At 41.4% G+C, this 17,077-nt stretch overlaps 1 protein-coding gene and 1 long non-coding RNA gene across 4 annotated transcripts in view; both read right to left on the bottom strand.

Moving 5' to 3' along the window:
- Positions 1-17,077, bottom strand: part of LOC309327694 — a 105,445-nt gene that overhangs the window by 30,289 nt on the left and 58,079 nt on the right. The gene's annotated exons all lie outside the window — the stretch shown is intronic.
- Positions 1-17,077, bottom strand: part of METTL15 (methyltransferase 15, mitochondrial 12S rRNA N4-cytidine) — an 83,041-nt gene that overhangs the window by 26,193 nt on the left and 39,771 nt on the right. For all 3 annotated transcript variants that reach the window (XM_081835578.1, XM_081835580.1, XM_081835579.1), the window contains one exon: positions 16,850-16,986. In XM_081835578.1, the coding sequence (XP_081691704.1) occupies positions 16,850-16,986 (137 nt within the window). The remainder of the gene's footprint in view (positions 1-16,849; positions 16,987-17,077) is intronic.

Here is a 17,077-nt window from a genome sequence, read left to right as displayed (position 1 = left end):
AACCTGGCAAACCTGCTTCTCTGGCAGAATGTAACTGATACAAAAGGGGGGGGGGTTACTGTTGTGTTTGCAGAGTCCGGAGCACAGCGGAAGGATGAGCAGTATGTGCCACAAGCTTTAGATTATTTTATTTACACTTCAAAGCTGGTAGATTACAGAAAAGCATCTTGCTTCTCTGAGAGCAGAGAAAGCATCCTCCCTCCTCTGAAGCACGGAGAGAACTGTGAGAAAAACAGGAAACCAGTGTACGTCACATCCAGTCTCCTTTCCCGTGGGAAAACCCAACAGCACAGACTGTGGAATGTAAACACCTGTCTCGTGACAAGCACTTCGCTGCACAGTGAAGAAAGCAGAAACCAACAGTTACTATTATCTGCCAGAAAAGGCATTGTCCATTATTCTGAGCTGGATTAGGAACCAGCAGTTCTAAAGTGCATATGGAACTGTGTTCTAATATGCTCCCCTCCTTTCTTTTATATGCAGAGGAAGGTTTTTGAAACCGCACAGCAAAGTCTTTTTGCCTCCTGGATTCCAAAAGAGGCAGGACAGGAATCCTACTGCACAGAAAAAATGACCGCTGATCTACCATAATGTATCTTTATTAGTCAGGTCAACAGAAGCCACGGGGATATTTTAAACGTGAAACATTATGAACTCTGTGATGTCCATATGAAAGACAAAGGGTGTGCGATTTTAAAAATAAAATCAGAAGCATGAAACACAATTCCAGAAGATAAATTTTAAGTAAGAGGAAGGAAGAGTTGTGCTCATGTTAAGATGGGTGTCAAGCACTGATCCTCACTTTTGCTTTTGTAAGAGGGATCTTTAAACCTGTGTCTGAAATCCTTGACATTCAACATTAAATGGACACAACTCTTCCTTCCAAGAGTTTGATGGAACCAAAAGTAGCATTAATTTCTCCAGTGGACAAAACATCTTTCTTCTGAATATTTTCTTTTATGTATTATCAATGGGCAGCATTCAATGAAATAATTGTGGCTAGCACAAAGTTTAGCACTAGCACAACAGGACTTTGCCTCTTCTCTTTCCAGTACTTTGCTGGAGGGTTAGGAGAACCCCAGGAACAGATTTTAGAGGGTGCACAGGGGGAGGGGGAGATTGTTCTCTTGCACAGGGAGAAAACCTTGTACTGGTGGAACCAGTGGTGCAGCGGGACGTTGAATGCAAGCACTTATTTACATCAGTGGTTCTCCAAAAAGGGAAGTGGGAAACATAAGGGCTGTGAATGTGGGGCTGAAAGCCAACAGATGAGAACATGGTGTGCTGAGACTGGCTAAAGAGTCCCAATTTTCCTTGATTATCCCTTTCAAACAGGCAAACAGCAGAACAAATTTAGATTGTGGCCCTTTAAAGAAGATAAACGTATTATATCATGGTAAGATTGGTGCGTCATGGTAAATTCATCAATGATACAACTTGGAACTAAACATAGCATTTTATACCTTAAAGAGAGAAACTGAAATAACTCATTTTTGTAACCAAGACCGACGCCTTCAGATCGTATCAGCTGTGCTGGCAGAGCATTATATGAAAGACGGTGCTACATAGGCCTGAGAGACGGGATTTGAGCATCATGCATATATGCAACGTGCATATTTCAAAATCCCCATGAGATACTGAAAACCAGGCAGCAGGAAAATCTGTCTGTTGCAGCTGATGTTACATTTGGAAACAATGGCATTATCCTTCATTTTCTAAATACAAACAGACTGACAGTGGTAAACAAACACTTAAGAGCAATCTCTCTTTCCTTCACACCTTGATAAGCAGATGGCACCCCAACCTCACACTGAATGGAATTCACACACCGTCTCCAGTCCCAAATTATCTGTTTCCTAGTGTGTGCGTTTAAACTAGCAAGGCATAAGCATCATACTTAATTTTTTAACACTATTCACCTATTATGGAATGAGGCAAAACAAAGAAGACTTATTTCCCTTCCCTGTGAGCCAGGTTTTAAAAACCCTATAGCAGAGGCGGGCAGTTTTTGGATAGTGGCAGCCTAGTCACCAGTGGTGACTAGTGGACCCTGTATTTGGTAGGGCAGAGTGGTCAAGGAGGTCGTGGTGGTGCAGACATGAGGGTCTCCTTGCATATGATGGCATGATGGCAGCAGTAGTTCAGCAATATCTGGAGGGCCACAGGTTAGCCACATCTGTTTTGAAGTCACATAGGTTTAGTGGAAGTAATAGGTGCACACAAGTATCTCACTTAGATTTGTGGATTTTAAAGAGTTTTAAATTTACGGTTGCATCATGCCCTATTATTTATTTTAAAATAAAAATATAGAACTATATATCTTTTCATGCAGGCTAATGGTGCATATAGTCCTCACTGATAAACAAAACTGAGTGTGGAATTCCATATTCTATTTCACCCTACTGCATTATTTTAAGTTGTGTCCCCCCCCCAAGTCTCTACTTCAAAGCATACACATGATCAGTTTAAATATAGAAATAGAAGTATGTAAAGGCAACTGAATTAATTCTATCATGACTGAGAATTTACAGTGATTCTATTGCTGAGATGCCACATCTTTAAAACTCTATAGAAGGCCCCTCTCCTTTCTATATTGAGAAAGAACTCTAATTGGCCAAAACCAGTCATAAAAATTTAACTCTGTTTCTGAAAACACAAGTGCCATCACTAATGGTTTCCAGTGGAATAAATAGCAGTTCTGACGTCAAAACTTTGTTACACTCCAATAACTGTCTCACTTGGGGTTTCAGGTACAGCGAGTTACATGTCAGTTTTAAATAAAGATATAAAAATAGAATGCATGGCAAACCACACTGTCATTATGCCACCTGACACTATACAATTTGTGGCCAATAAATGGTTTGGAAAGGAGGCAGATAACATAAAAATAGTATTTTCAGGCTCATGAAGCCCCTCTCCTCATGTTGAGTTTTTTGCTTTTAGATTACTCCACTCCCTCAAAGGTTATACTGTTGCATTTTACATTTAAGGGTCTCAGCAAAAATGGAACAAGCAGTATATTGGTAAACTAGAATAGTTTTGAACCGGTTTCCTACCCAAACTGAAAACAACATCATGCCTCTAACTAATGGTTTTGCATGTGTGATTGTGTATGTGCACGTATGAGGGAGTAAGTGTAAATGTGGACCCACAATAATCTGCAATGTATGGAGTAGAGTTACAAAAAACTTCCTTGTGTCTCCCTTCAGCGAGTTTCTCACCCAGCTGGCCCCACAAAACTGGCCAGCTACACTGCATTAAGCAAACCCAAAGTCAACAGGGGAAGAGGCAGGTTTCTAGACAAGGGGAAACAGGATCCTTCCAATCAGTAATGGCTGGCGGGGCAGCACAAGCATTGCTCACCAGGCATCCTGATGCTTTGCACTACTGCCAGTTACCAAGAGGGAGGAGCAAAATGGGGAGCTTGACACAAGTGCAGGGCAGGAACGATGGATTGACTCCGCTTCTGCGCCTACACTGTACCCCCACTGCCTTCCCCTCTTTCAGTAATCAGCAGCAATGGGAAGCCAGGGGAGAAGAACCACACCGCTAGGCACTACTTCTTCCAGAGTACAACCGTACTAAGCAGTTTCCGAAACAGTGTGCTTCCAAAGTATATTAAATCAGCAGTATATGTCCAGCCAGTTCCATTGGCATGAATGCATTACTCTTATAAGCACACTAAATTAGGAGACAAAATAAGCTATTATGCAACAACACCAATATTATAGCTTTAAGTCATAAGTGTAGAAAATAATGCAGCAGTACACTGAAATACAGTGATCTCCAATGAGAGCACTGATTTGCATATTCAGGCAAATAGATCAAAAGGAATATTCTGTCACCTGATATCGCCTATGTGCATGAATGATTCAATGCTTGTTCCATTTGTGCAATGACCTATGTACAGTCTCTAAAACCGGTTGGTTCTGAAGTTGGGACATATGCTAACCTATTCACAAGACATGCATATTTACCATGAGATAACAGCAGACTCTTCTCCTAGTTAGGAAGAGAGTTTTGCAAGCCTACTCTTAGGTGACAATGCAGTGATGGCTTGCTCCGGCGCAATTGCAAAGACATTAATGGAACTTTCTGTAAGACTACTTGGGACAGATTGTTGAGGGGACATGAGCAGACTGAGGTACGTCAGTGGAAGAGCACAACGAAGAAGACTGCAGTGGTCAAGGTGGGAGAGGATTGCGGATGCTTCAAAGATTTCTCTTCGACAAAAGAGAGGAAAGGCTGCCTTCTGTAATGTTGTAAAGGAAGAAGCAGAATAATTTGATGACATACTAATTGAGGTGGGAAGAAAAGAAGAGTCAGAGAAAACTAAGACATTGTGCCTGATGAACAGGGTAGATAGGTGACAATGGGAAGAAAGATTGGAAGTTCAGTCTTGAGAATATTGAGCTTGAGATGATTACAAAGAATCAAAGTAGAAATATTGACTGGACACCTGTAGATAAGAACTGTAAAGATACCTTTGGATTTGGCAATGAGGCACTATAAAAGGTTAGTAGGACAGTATTTACTCTTGCAGAAGCCTTGCTGATTCTGCTTCAGCAGGGCTTGTTGTTCTATATGTTTGGCAATTCTCTCTTGAATGCTTTCCACCAATTTCCCTGGAATAGACATTAAGACACAGTAATTGTCTGCATCCCCTTTTAAAAACTGGTGTAAACATTGGCCACTTTTCTGTCTCTTGGAATAGCATCTGCTCCTGAGGGCAAGTTAGATACAGTGGTACCTCGGGTTACATACACTTCAGGTTACAGACTCTGTTAACCCAGAAATATTACCTTGGGTTAAGAACTTTGCTTCAGGATGAGAACAGAAACCGTGCAGAGGCAGCGCAGCAGCAGCAGGAGGCCCCATTAGCTAAAGTGGTGCTTCAGGTTAAGAACAGTTTCAGGTTAAGAACGGACCTCCAGAATGAATTAAGTACTTAACCCGAGGTACCACTGTATAGCTAAACTGTTGTTCAAGGGGGCAAGCAAGTGGCAAGCCTGGTCTTACAGGATGAGAACAGAAACTGTGCAGAGGCAGCGCAGCAGCAGGAGGAGGCCCCATTAGCTAAAGTGGTGCTTCAGGTTAAGAACAGTTTCAGGTTAAGAACAGACCTCCAGAACAAATTAAGTTCTTACCACTGTATTTTGGTTAGAAGTTGGAAGACCAGAAATTTCATATTTGAGTTCTTTCAGAACTTTTGTTACCTTGAAGCTTTGTCAGTGAGGCTGAAGTGCTTCATCAGCTGTTCTCTTGCTTGCACACTCGCGTGCTATCTTAGATAGTTAAGTGCATAGTATGAGATTGCAAGTGACCAATTAAGTTTTATTTTAAAATGTACACGCGGCTTTGTGCAGGGGTTCTGTTCCCGCCCCTATGCGTGTCAGCTGAGCATGCATAAGCACACCCAGCCCGTTCTGCTTCACCCCTGCTCTGCCCTCTTCCAAGTCTGAAAGGACCCACACATCAATTTTCATTCATCATGAGACACGACCAGAATTATTCTGATCAAGAAAATTCAGCTACAGCTTACAGAGGCTTCACAGCAATTTTTAAAAGCAATATGCAAATACTAATACACATTGCCTAATTTATTTAGTATATTCATTAGCCACCATGCACCCTATTAACTATTCATGCAACTCATCTTTAAACAGCATGGCATATTTTTTAATTAAGGATTGCGAGCTCAGAGTGGGTTGAACTCTCATGGCCCAGCAATTCTACCCCCAAAATAATAATGTCCTACTTGGGACATTTTGCAGGGCATGTTTCTTGTAAAGCTTTTTTTCTTTTTAAGTTTCACATTATTACCTTTGAAATTATTAAATTGCAGGCAACAATATTCTACAAAGCACTGATAACAGTGACATACATATAAAATATGCAGCAGTTGTATTTCAAATGCCAACAGTCATATTCCTTCTACTTAAGAAAACCCTGATCAATCAGCAAAAACTGTAGCTAGGTAAATAATGAACTACTCTTATTTGTTGTTCTGGGTTTTTCTGTTTTCTAATCATCAGTATCAGCTGCACCACAGGATCCCTTTGGTTATTTTCCTGATCGATCTCAAGCCCTTGGGTGACTTGTTAGCAAGATGCTTTGGAAATAAAAAGTGACGCAAAAGATGTGCAAACGCCTTATTAATCGTTAACTTACTTCTACCTCCAAGCCACCTGCTGTAGCTCCTAAGTTGATTATGGGGCAAAAAGACGTCAGAAAGCTCAAGAAGGTTTGTTTTAGTACTGGCTGCATCAAGCATTTCACCCCAAGATACTATCTGAATTGTCATTCAAGCTTCAAATGTTCACAGGATCTGACCTTAGAATTTAAGAAGTGCGTCAGTTCTGCAAAAAAACAAAACAAAACCCTGGCAATTAGTTGATCATTTATAGCAAAGAGAAGAAACTCAAAAATATATTGTGTCTTATTTTTAAATGCCAGCTGTTCGGTTGTTAAAAAGAGCTTGAATAACCAACTTTATTTTGCAGGATTGTTTTTTTAAGTTAAAGCAAAGAAAAACACAACACTCATGGTTATCAAATTATTATTTTTTAAATTACTAAACTTTTTTTTACAAAACCAAAACAAAGTTCACCCACATAAAAATATGAAACCAAAGCCAGGATCAGCTTCTGCTTTCATTTGTAAAGTAATAATATCCGCATATGTAAAATAAAATGCAGTGCTCCGAAGTAGATTTGTACCAAAAATCATAAGCCAGGTGGGTGTTTTTTCCTGGGGAATCTGCGCTTCTTAAAAATGAATTAATTCAATCAAGCATTTTGTCTACTTGAAAGTAAGTTCCACTACGTGCATGGAAAGTGGGGAAGCCACAGAATGAGTGTCGATGCAACTGCAGGCAGATGGGCAGACCAACCTTTACTGATTCTGCACTTAAGAATAGAAAAATGCAACAATGTTTCTGAAACACTGAGCTGCCTTTAGTTATTGATGCTATTGTGTTTACTCCACTAACTATATTTTCCTCAAATTCTTCTCCACATATCAGTTTAAATTTGTAGCAGCCATTGAAAACAAATTCAAAACAATTACGGTATACAACTTGTTACAATGTTTTACAACTTGTTCCTTTTGAAGTTTTACAATACAGTATGTAGAAATTATGTTAGAAGTTGGCAGGGAATTTCGGAGTGTTGGGTGCAGAGCTCCCACTGGATATACCCAGGCTTGAGTTTTGTTAAATAACTTCTACTTTATATAATTCTCTAGAACGTATTCATTCAGATTAGGTATGCAGTGGTACCTCGGGTTACATACGTTTCAGGTTACATACGCTTCAGGTTAGAGACTCTGCTAACCCAGAAATAATACCTTGGGTTAAGAACTTTGCTTCAGGATGAGAACAGAAATCGCGCGGAAGCAGCGGGAGGCCCCATTCGCTAAAGTGGTGCTTCAGGTTAAGAACAGTTTCAGGTTAAGAACTGACCTCCAGAACGAATTAAGTACGTAACCAGAGGTACCACTGTACGGTTGATTCCCCAAAGATTAAATGGAATGGGTATCCCGCCCCTCCTGTGCTTTCAATTTATGTGTTTGCATCAAACAAGCCCTCACTTACTATCAGTCTATAAATGGGATTACTACCTTACAGCTAGCCATGGTTTGCTGAAAACCTCTTCTGTTGATAAATGGATTGTAACAGCAGGAATAATCAGGAACTCATAGCTAAGGTAACATTCAAGTCTCGTCATTATTTTATAGGCTACAGGCTTCAGCCAAGTTGGGCAGAGCCAACCCAAGATTGGGCTCCCTAGGGCAAACTGAAGCTGTACAAAGGGCAGGTCAGTTTGCAAGAGGGCTTTCAAATAGCCTAGGACTAAAAGCACTTTATTTGAATGCAGGTGCCTGTTCCTAGGAGGAACACACACACACACACACACACACACACACACACAGTTAAACTGAGCAGGGCTAAACCCTCCCTTACCAATAGATGAGCGGAGAGTGCAATTCTGCTGGCTACAGGGGTCTGCTTCACATGGAAATTGTTGTGGAAGCAGCCCTAGCAGGATTGAATCTCCCACTCTCTGAGGTCAGCAGACACAGTATCGCCCACCACCTCCTGATGGTATCTTTAATTAAGGGTTTATAAACCCTATTTAAACATTAGTCCTGACCCCAATTTGATTCAGGGCTGGCTCTGGGGTGGGTGTTTCCCAGATCATATTGGGAGGGGAAAGCATAAGAATGGATGGAAGTGGTTGTATATAAAGCATTCTATCAATGGTTTGTTATATCCCATACTCTAAATTCAGTTAGCTTCCTAAAGACAGAATCTAGTCAGTCTTCTGAATAATCGCTTGACAATTGACATTTCTGATTCACAGAAGTCAAGATCACACTGAAACACACATTTATATGAGAAACAGTATTACTTATTCTTACTTGTGAAGTTACCTGTTTCTCTGTTTGCTGTCATTTGCTTATACTGTGTATATAGCATTAGGGCCAGAGAACAGCAACATTGCTTGCAATGACTACAAGCTTTAAGAACCTTGGAATTGAAACTAATTTATATGTACCTTTTATTGTACAGGGCAAAGAAAGCCTTAAGCGAAAGTATGTGGCCATATATATACCCCCCAGAACTCTTATTATAAAAATGGGCATGAAAAACGCAATGGATGAATTTAAAGTAACAGTTACTTAGGTTCAGTATTCCAGCCCAATTCATTGCATCTTATAGTCCAATACGAATCTGGTTGAAGCCAGTAGGACATTCCAAGTCTATGATGTATACGATTGCAATGTACATTTTAAAAAACAACAACACAAAAAACATCATCAGGCAAGGATTTTAAAGTGTGCAATCCTCTTTTAATGCTATCTAAGTTGATGTGCATCACTGCCTCATGTGGGAGCAAGTTCCACAGTTGATGTACCGTGTGAAGAAGTACTGTCTTTGATCTGTCCTAAATCTTCCAACATTCAACTTCATTGGACTTCCAGTACTGAGAGGGAGAACAACCTTTCTCTGTCAATATTCTCCATGCCATGTCATGTAACCTCTTATGTGCCTTTCCCCTAAATAATAATAATAATAATAATAATAATTTATTATTTGTACCCCGCCCATCTGGCTGGGTTTCCCCAGCCACTCTGGGCGGCTTCCAACAAAGATGAAAAATACACTAAAATGTCACAAATTAAAAACTTCCCTGAACAGGGCTGCCTTCAGATGTCTTCTGAATGTCAGGTAGTTGTTTATCGCTTTGACATCTGATGCGAGGGCATTCCACAGGGCGGGCGCCACTACCGAGAAGGCCCTCTGCCTGGTTCCCTGTAACTTGGCCTCTCGCAGTGAGGGAACCGCCAGAAGGCCCTCGGAGCTGGACCTCAGTGTCCGGGCAGAACGATGGGGGAGGAGACGCTCCTTCAGATATACTGGACCGAGGCCATTTAGGGCTTTAAAGGTCAGCACCAACACTTTGAATTGTGCTCGGAAACGTACTGGGAGCCAATGTAGGTCTTTCAAGACCGGTGTTATATGGTCTCGGCAGCCGCTCCCAGTCACCAGTCTAGCTGCCGCATTCTGGATTAGTTGTAGTTTCCGGGTCACCTTCAAAGGTAGCCCCACGTAGAGCGCATTGCAGTAGTCCAAGCGGGAGATAACCAGAGCATGTACCACTCTGGCGAGACAGTGATGGCTAGGGCAAAGGAGCCTCGCTGAAGCGAAAACATACCAAAACGCCAAATCAATGTAAACAGAGTTCTAATTCCAGGGCCTTTTCCCACACATCTAGACTTTTATAAACCACCTATCTGCTCCCATTTATGATCATGTGTGAAACACATTCTCCAATTGGAAAATATATGGAAACAGGCATAACTTTAATTACATATACAGTGGTAAGAACCTTGGATAATTATACTGAAAATTTAAGACAACACAACATGAAGCACTGAGGAAGCTACAGTGAAATTATTTTCTTCCAGGCAGAATTAAATAGCCATACTTGAAATCTTGGCAAAGTTTAAGAAGCTTTTGAGATCTCCCTATCTGAAGGAAAGTGCAAGAATATTTCTTCAGTATTTTTCTGATTTCAAGAGGGTACTAACTAGCACATTCTGAAATCCAACACAGTCGAGGGCTTGGTGACTCATCAGCTGAAGACAATACTAAGGCCAGAACTGGTTCATTCGATGTTATGAATGGAAATGAAGGAAGAACAAGTTCAGGACTGATTCAGTGTGAAGCACATAACATATAATACCTGACAAAAAGGAAAAGGGGAATAATGGCCAAACTTCACATTAAACGAATGGTAGGAAATTGCTTAACTACTTGCATAGTGCTTAAGGAGAAAGTCATCATATATTTGGCTTCTCACTTAGTAGATTTTTCATAGTACTAACTCAGGAGTCTTCCCCACATATGGTTGAGGAAGTTTTTAAACAAAAACGGTATTAGAGTCATTAGGTAGGAGGGAATGGCAAGTATTAAAGGGGGCATATGTTAAGCGGTTAAAGACCTTTTCTCTCTCTTTCTTTCTTTCTTTCTTTCTTTCTTTCTTTCTTTCTCTCTCTCTCTCTCTCTCTCTCTCTCTCCCTCTCTCTCTGTCTGTCTTTCTGAAGTGCAAGGCTTTGTACCTACAAGGAAGTCTAGTGCAAAAGACGTACCTCTTATGGGCAGATGTGTGGAACAGTTGTGGTGGTCCAGAGATGAGGGAAATATGCCCACTCTACATATGCACAGAAACATTCCCTAACACTACTTCATACACACATTCCAGGTATGAAGCCTGACACTGGAAATAAGCTCTAAATGGGTTTTCATATATTCTGGAGCCCCATTTTTATTATGAGCACCCCTTCTTTAAGACATCTGTTCCCTATTATGGACCGTTGAACATCCATGCTATGTAATGTCCATTTGCAAGTAAAGACCTTCTTTTGGGAACAGGCTTTTGGGAACCGACTGCTTTTAATGGAAGGGTTAGTATCATGCTGTTTTTAATGTAATCATTTGTATGTTTAAAACAGATTTTATATGTGTATATGGTTTTAATTCTATCACAGTTCAATTGTTTTTTAAATTATTGTTTTGTCTATGTTTTTAGCAATTTTCATTTTTATTTGTAAGCTGCCTTCAGTCCTGTCAGGGGAAAAGGCAAGGTATTAATAAATACTACTACTACTACTACACTGTCAATAAGCCACCACTGCAAAGACCAGCTTTGGAACAAGGAAAGATATTAAAAGAGCTTCAAACTGTGATTAATACCCTAGCTTGTTCAGAAGCTGATAACCACAGTTTCCCAGTTGAGACAAAACAGAAACTTATGGTTAATTAAAGACTTCCTGGTTTGAAAGAAAGAACAAAGGGGATGTGTGCATGGAAAAAAAGGTGTGTTCGTATCTCAGTTTATTAAGCTGAGATATAATTGTTTAGCAGGACTAGAATCTAGTAAGCCAATTATTTTTAAAGCTGATATGTTATAATTCTCTGACTTGCAAAGAGCTCCAAACAAATAAATAATTTGAAAACTAGCACTAAGAAACAAAGTATCACAAAGTGCAATATATATGTTTGGTCATGAGTATCTATACTAGTTGAGGTACCGTATTTTTCGCCCTATAGGGTGCGCCGGCCCATAGGGCGCACCTAGTTTTTTTTTGGGGGGGGGGGGATAAAGAAAAAAAAAATTCCCCCCTCCAGCCGCGGGGCTGGGGCGGGGAAGCCCAAGCTTCCCCCGCCCCCAGAACAGGCTGCTATCTGCAAGCCTGGGGAGCCCGGCGGGAAGTCCCGCGGGCTCCCAAGGCTTGCGGATAGCTTCCTGAAGCCTGGAGAGCGAGAGGGGTCAGTGTGCACCGACCCCTCTCGCTCTCCAGGCTTCATTTCCCCTTCATTTTTGGAGGGGGAAAAGTGCATCCTATAGAGCGAAAAATACGGTAATTCCGCCTCTTATCTTCAGAAACTGGGAAACCATGTTCTGATACAGAGCTATAGGACCTCTTACAAAGTAATTCAGCATTCTCAGGGTTCTATAGGGGACCTCTAGCAAGAGAGAGGCAGATCTGATTACATTAAACCTCAGTCTTTTAAGTTCTGGCTGATGGCAGCATAAATCGCTGTCAAATTCCACTACTACAACCAACAGGAAAATTTGATATAAATTTGATTTTTTAAAGAGGCTTGCATGATTCACAACGCAGTACTATATAGTCATTTTGCAGTGTTTCTCCAAGAATACATGAGTTACTCAAAGAAGGAAAGAAAAAAACAATTTCAAGATGATGAGGGGAAAACCTTCAACAGCCCTGCAACTAAACTAACATTATATCCAGAGTTACTTCCATAATATAAACAAATTCTAAACTTTGGTACAGCCACTATTTTGGGGGCAGGGGATAGGTGCCCAGCAAAAAGTGCATGCATCCTAGTCCTTCCTAATTTGGATTGCATGGGGGTGGGGAAAAGGTTGCATATATTATTTATTGAACTAGTTCAGGGTTTCCCAAACTTGGGTCTCCAGCTGTTTTTGGACCACAATATCCATGACCACTGTTCCTGCCAACTAGGGATGATGGGAGTTGTAGTCCAGCCCTGAACTAGAGACATGATGTACACCATGGATGAGGAACAGATGCAAGGCCAAATGCAACCTTCCAGACTTCCCTATCCTGCTTTTTGGACTCACTCCAGGCCATGCCCCTTACTGGTCCTGCTTTGTACCCCCTTGCATGTTTCTGCCTGGTTGGAGTATGTCCTTGAACTCAGATAAAGTTTCTTGCCTGCTTGGTTGAAAGACCGAGGTAATACTCACTTTTGCCTCTGGCCCTGATCACTACTGGTGGTCGCCACAAGGTTACTCAGAAAGGCACATGAAACGTGGACTGGAAAAGGTTCCACACACATTTTACACCACCACTGACCTATGGCCCTTTCTTTTAGAAATGATTAAAATTGCGATGCACGCCTCAAGGCTTTCTTCCTGGTTATTCACACAATGATTTGTAAGGTCAACTACACAAACCAGTTTTGAAAGACAAGTATTACTAGGCGACAAGCTGAAGAGACAGTTCTGCACAATGTAGACATCTGGCCTGCAATTATTTCTTCCAAACTGAGGCAACATAAAGATTACGAAAGCCAATGCACTGAACATGCACATAGAGAGGCAGAAAGTTGAAATGTAGGTGTTCCCTCTTGCGTGTCTGGGTTTGTATTCTAAATTTTACACACACACAAATCAGAATTCATTTTGTTGCAGTAAACTTAATTTCACCTTGAACCAAAGCACACACATTTCAGGCAGTCAATATATATGATGAATTTATTTCCTCCTTCATCTAAGGTATGATTTCATTTCCAACTGAGTATATTATAACAACTTGACTCCACTGTGTAGGATCTGCGTAGGTTTCTCATCCTTTCAAGTTTGCAATGATACTAACATAAGTGCTAGATTGCAGGCACCTTTTGTAACCTTTCACTTTCAGTGGCTGTAAGAGGGTTTATTTGTAATATATATTGCAACTGACAGAATTCTATTTTGCTCTGGAATCTTTGCAGCAATTCCGAACTTGTAGGCTTCCCCCGAATGCACGTCAAAGGATTCCTACCCACACACTGAATACCTAATAGGGCCTGACCCATTTCCTTTTCTTATTAAAACAGCACTGCATCTTTAATGAAGACCACAGCTAGAAAAAAAGAAGGGCTAAGCTTGCTCAAAAATTATGAGTCTTTAAACTCCAGGAAAAACACAAAGCATTCCATGCCATAACAAATCCACATACAGCATTAATATCCAATTTGGTTGTAAACAGTATGCTATATGACTCTGCCATTCTCAAAAGATGGGAAAATCAACAGCTGACACAGGTTTTTGAGCAAGAAGTCCGAGACTAGACAGAATCTGAGCAGTGAGAGCAGACACCGACTAGAGGCCTGGATCAGCTGGCCTGAAGCTTGGGCAGGGGCCATATGGGGTGGAAGAGGGTAACCTTAGGTTGTCCCTCAGGGAATGCTGACTCATTTCTCCGGGTTGTGGGAGTAAGGTCCTACTACTTCTCTTCAAGGGAAATCTTGTGTTCAGTTTGGGTACAGGTGGGTCCTGACATATACAGCCAATTGGAAGCTGCAGAAGCCCGGCCAGATGTTTGGCTTCCAAAAGAACATTTGCAAACCGGAACACTCACTTCTGGGTTTGCGGCGTTCGGGAGCCAAAGCGTTCAACTGCTAAGGTGTTCATCAACCAAGGTATGGCTGTACTAGATCAGGGGTAGGCAACCTAAGGCCCGTGGGCCAGATGAGGCCCAATCACCTTCTCAATCCGGCCCGTGGACGGTCCGGGAATCAGCATGTTTTTACATGAGTAGAATGTGTGCTTTTATTTAAAATGCATCTCTGGGTTATTTGTGGGGCACAGGAATTCATTTGGCCCACCACATGGTCTGAGGGACAGTGGACTGGCCCACGGCTGAAAAAGGTTGCTGACCCCTGTACCAGATTAATGACTTGCCTCTGATAGTGTGAGCTTCCCCTTTAGGGGTGGGGACTCATTAGGGTGGTCCTTCCCTGGAGACTTATGGTCTCTAACTGATTTTGGCTGTGAGACCTGGAAGACCTGATTCCTACCTTGCAGGCCCTGACTGACTCCATATAAAGCTGAGGCTACTGAAGAAACACTTGGGTTGGGGAATTGTTTAGGGGTTTTCGTTGGGGGCGGGGTTGTTGCAGTTTTTGATATTACTTGCTTGCATCTTTATTTTAGATCTTATTATGGATTATGTGGAAATTGTTTGGTTTGGTTGTGTACTTTTTGATGTTTTTATTTTTGGTTTATGAATTTTGTTATGTTGCAATTTTTCATTTTTTTCATGTTGTAAGGCACCTTAAGCATGGTTTAACTATGGAAAAGCAGCATACAAATAACATTATGTATGTATTATGTACATACATAATGGGAACAGCGAGATGTGGAGGGCCATACATATGATCCTTAAGCACCCTCTCCAAGGTATGCTGATCATATCCAACTCTCTTTTTTTCCGAAACATCGGAACTGGGACTGACTTAGAAGGCCCTGAACCAGTGCCTGGAATCAGTGGTGGGGTGGAGTGGATGAATCCTAGCAAGACAGAGGCTCTGCGGGTGAGTGATTCCTAGGTCTAGGAAGTCAGTAAATTGCCTTCCCTGGATGGGGTTATACTCTCTCTGAAGGTGCAAGTGCATCGTTTGAGGTTATTCTTGGCTCCAGCTGTCACTGGAGGCTCAGGTATCCTTAATGGTTAGGAGTGTCTTTTATGGCCATTCCTGGATCAAGATAGCTTGACCATGGTTGCCCATGCATTGGTAACCTCCTGACTGGATTATTGCAATGTGCTCTATGTGGGATTATCTTTGGATCTGGTCCAGGGGCTGCAGCTAGTGTAGAATGCGGTGGCAAGGTTGCCTCTGGGGACAAACTACTGCTAGTATACGGTGTTTGAAACTCCCATTGTTCTAGGCGCATTTTGCGACTGGGAATTTCATTAGCGCGAGCAGTTTCTGAGCTGTGGGCACAGTACTGTGCTTAAGACTTCAGATTAAAACTGTGGAGTAGAAGGAAAGGAGGACCTTTTTCTGCCTCCTCACTTCCAACTATTCTCTGAAGACTGGAGAAGAGACCCTCTTAAGAATATTAGTGGGGTGGGCAGGGGAAGGACTAGACCATGTGAAAAAATTAACGTAATATTTTAGCTGCAGTTCATTCATTTTCAGCTTTGTAATTTTGTTATAAAAAAGCGAGCCTAGACATTCCATTGTTGTGCCCATAACCTAGGTTTAAGGTGCCATTTAGCTCCTAGCTTTCATATCTCAGTTTCTGACACTGCCAGTATATAATACCCTACTTGCAGGATTTGCAGTGGCTGCCAATCTGCTACCAGGCCAAATTCAAAGCGTTGGTAATAACACATGAGGCCCTCTAGAGATCAGGAACAGGTTACTTAAGACAACAAGATATCCCTTATATTTCCAGTACAACAGAAGGGAAAGAAAGAACTTTTGTGGAGTCGCTCTTCATTTTAAAGGAGAGCTCCTCCTGTAGCTTCCAAAGACCTCAGAAGCTCACACTGCAGCAACTTGGAGCAGGGCTTTTAGCGTGGCTGCCCTTGTTTTGTGGAATAGCATTCCTGTTGAGACACAACTGGCGGCCACTGTCTGAACATTCCAGAAACAACCAAATACATATTTACAGGCTTTCCCAACTGGATACATGGAACTTTGCCATGAACATCTATTTTGCTTGGTTTCCTTTTTGTTTTAATTGAATTTGCTAGTTAGTTTTTTTGCTTTGTTTATGTTGTTTCCAGTGTACACTGCCTTGAGACAGTTGTAGAGGTGATTAATAAATCAATAAATAATAAAAGTAATATACTTATTTTACAAAACTTATAAATTATTTATTGCATTTTTAAAATTGACCTTCAACCTAAAGACTCCCATGGTGGTGATTAGCTGAAGTATACATGGCTGTAACAACAGTAACTCAAGGCACTAAATTCAAGGCACTATACTGTATATACGCGCACGCACGCACGCGCGCACACACACACACACACACGCACGCACACACAAAAGTGTGTGCACACACACACATGCAAGTTGCGGCATGTAATTCTGCTTTCAAAATTCTATCTGTAACGTATATATATTCTACCAGAGCAAACTATCTGGTGTAAATCTGTATCATTAATTTTATTTTATTATCATAGAACCAAAGAGTTTCAGAGTTGGAAAGGACCCCAGGGGTCATGCAAACACATGCATGTGTGTGCACACTTATGCTATTAACATATTAGACCTGAAATGAATTGTACTCACGGGTGAGATTCAGAAAGCCGCTGAGCTAGTTGATAGGCTGTGGGATCTCTGTCAAGAGCATATATTTTAATATCTGCTGCCTCTCGCATAAGCGCCTTGGTATGGCCTCCTGCTCCAAATGTCATATCAAGAATACACTGAGAGGTAGAAAAATAATAACCTTGTTATTTCACTTAATAGTGCAGGGGGGAATTAAAGTTTAGCATCCATCTCTGCTTATTAACCTTT

Source organism: Podarcis erhardii (assembly GCF_964252035.2).
Source record: "Podarcis erhardii genome assembly, chromosome: 1".
In the NCBI taxonomy this organism is placed as follows: domain Eukaryota; kingdom Metazoa; phylum Chordata; class Lepidosauria; order Squamata; family Lacertidae; genus Podarcis; species Podarcis erhardii.
The sequence above is the reverse complement of the archived record's forward strand: the minus strand, read 5'-3'. Positions and strand labels throughout refer to the sequence as shown.